Source organism: Alligator sinensis, unplaced genomic scaffold (genome assembly GCF_000455745.1).
Source record: "Alligator sinensis unplaced genomic scaffold, ASM45574v1 scaffold256_1, whole genome shotgun sequence".
In the NCBI taxonomy this organism is placed as follows: Eukaryota; Metazoa; Chordata; order Crocodylia; family Alligatoridae; genus Alligator; species Alligator sinensis.
In genome coordinates, this window is record NW_005842139.1 from 2,186,105 (window position 1) to 2,187,518 (window position 1,414).

Here is a 1,414-nt window from a genome sequence, read left to right on the forward strand (position 1 = left end):
CCAACCCTCACAACACCGCCCCCGTCACACACAACACCGCCCTGAGCCTCACACCACCACCCTGTCACACACAACATCACCCCTCACAACACCGCCCCCGTCACACACACACACACACACACCACCCTGAGCCTCACAACACTGCCCTCAACACACAGCCCTGAGCCTCACAGCACCACCTTGTCACACACAACACCGCCCCTCACAACACACGGCCCTGAGCCTAACAACACTGCCGTCACACACAACACCCCCCTGTCAACACATGGCCCTGAGCCTTACAACACTGCCCGTCACACACAACATCGCCCCTCACAACACAACCCTGAGCCTCACAACACCGCCCGCCACACACAACATCGCCCCTGTCACAACGCCACCCTGCCGCACACACAGCACCACCACCCATCACAACACTGTCCCTGTCACACAACACAGTGCCCTGAGCCTCACAACACAGCCCCTATCACAACTCAGTGCCCCTGCCACACAACACACCACGCCTCGTCACAACACCACTCCTGTCACACAACACCCTGCGCCTGTCACACAACATACCGCCCGACTGGGTCCCACACAACACCCTGCTGGGCTCTGTCAGGTCGCCCCGTGTGTCAGTCAAGACGTGTGCGAGCCGCGGTGGTCTGCGCAGGGAGGGGAGTCTCCCGCCCGCGCTCTGCAAACCGCTGGAAGGGAACCCTGTCCCGAGCAAACCTTCCCACGACTGAATTCAATCATGATATTAAGAACATCTCTCCTCGTTCTTATCTTATAAATCGACACGTTAGCTAATCACACTCCTTTGAACCCAGGAGAGGGATAGTCCAAATCGCCATGACCATCGGTTACCTCCAAGTCTCTCTCCTCCGGCTCCGGGGCTGGGGGCGAGTCCGGCGCTGTGGAAGAGGGGTGCAGAAGCTGACGTGCATCATCACACGTCGGACAACACGTTGTACCGACAAATGAAGTAGGAGCTTTACTAACCGGCCTCCTACAGGCCTGGGACCTTTTCCCCTGGCCCAGACACCAAACAGAAGGGACACCCCAGGCTCCAGGACAAAGGGCAGCTGGCACTACAGCCTTCCCCTGGGTGCCCCTTGCTCTGCCCAGCTCCATCATACTCCTGCCCCAGCCTCCCTCCACCTCCACCCGCAGACACTTCAGCCTCCCAACACCCCTACATCTGCCTCCCCGCACCATGGCTTGCTCCTCCTCCTTCCCCCCCAGGTCTACCTGTTGCTGGGTCCCTCAGACGCCTCACAGTCCATATCCCAACTGTGTACTTTCTAGCCCCTCTGAACCATAGAGTGGCAGCTGTTTTGGTTGTGGGCATGGCTTCAGTCTCACTGCAAACAATGGTAGGTGACTGTATTAGAGGCCAACTTACTGCCATGCAGACCGTTTGTAGGGGAAC

The 1,414-nt window shown here is 58.6% G+C and overlaps 1 protein-coding gene across 2 annotated transcripts in view; it reads right to left on the reverse strand.

The window, feature by feature from the left end:
• The window catches only part of TTC39A (tetratricopeptide repeat domain 39A), a 122,492-nt gene that overhangs the window by 103,586 nt on the left and 17,492 nt on the right, over nt 1–1,414 (reverse strand). Inside the window, exon 1 of one of the 2 annotated variants that reach the window (XM_006025315.2) lies at nt 1,234–1,270. The exons of the other annotated variant lie outside the window; for it this stretch is intronic. Within the exon in view, the coding sequence (XP_006025377.1) occupies nt 1,234–1,268 (35 nt within the window). The 5' untranslated portion in view covers nt 1,269–1,270. Of the gene's footprint in view, nt 1–1,233; nt 1,271–1,414 lie in introns of those variants that run through there. 2 annotated transcript variants of the gene reach the window in all.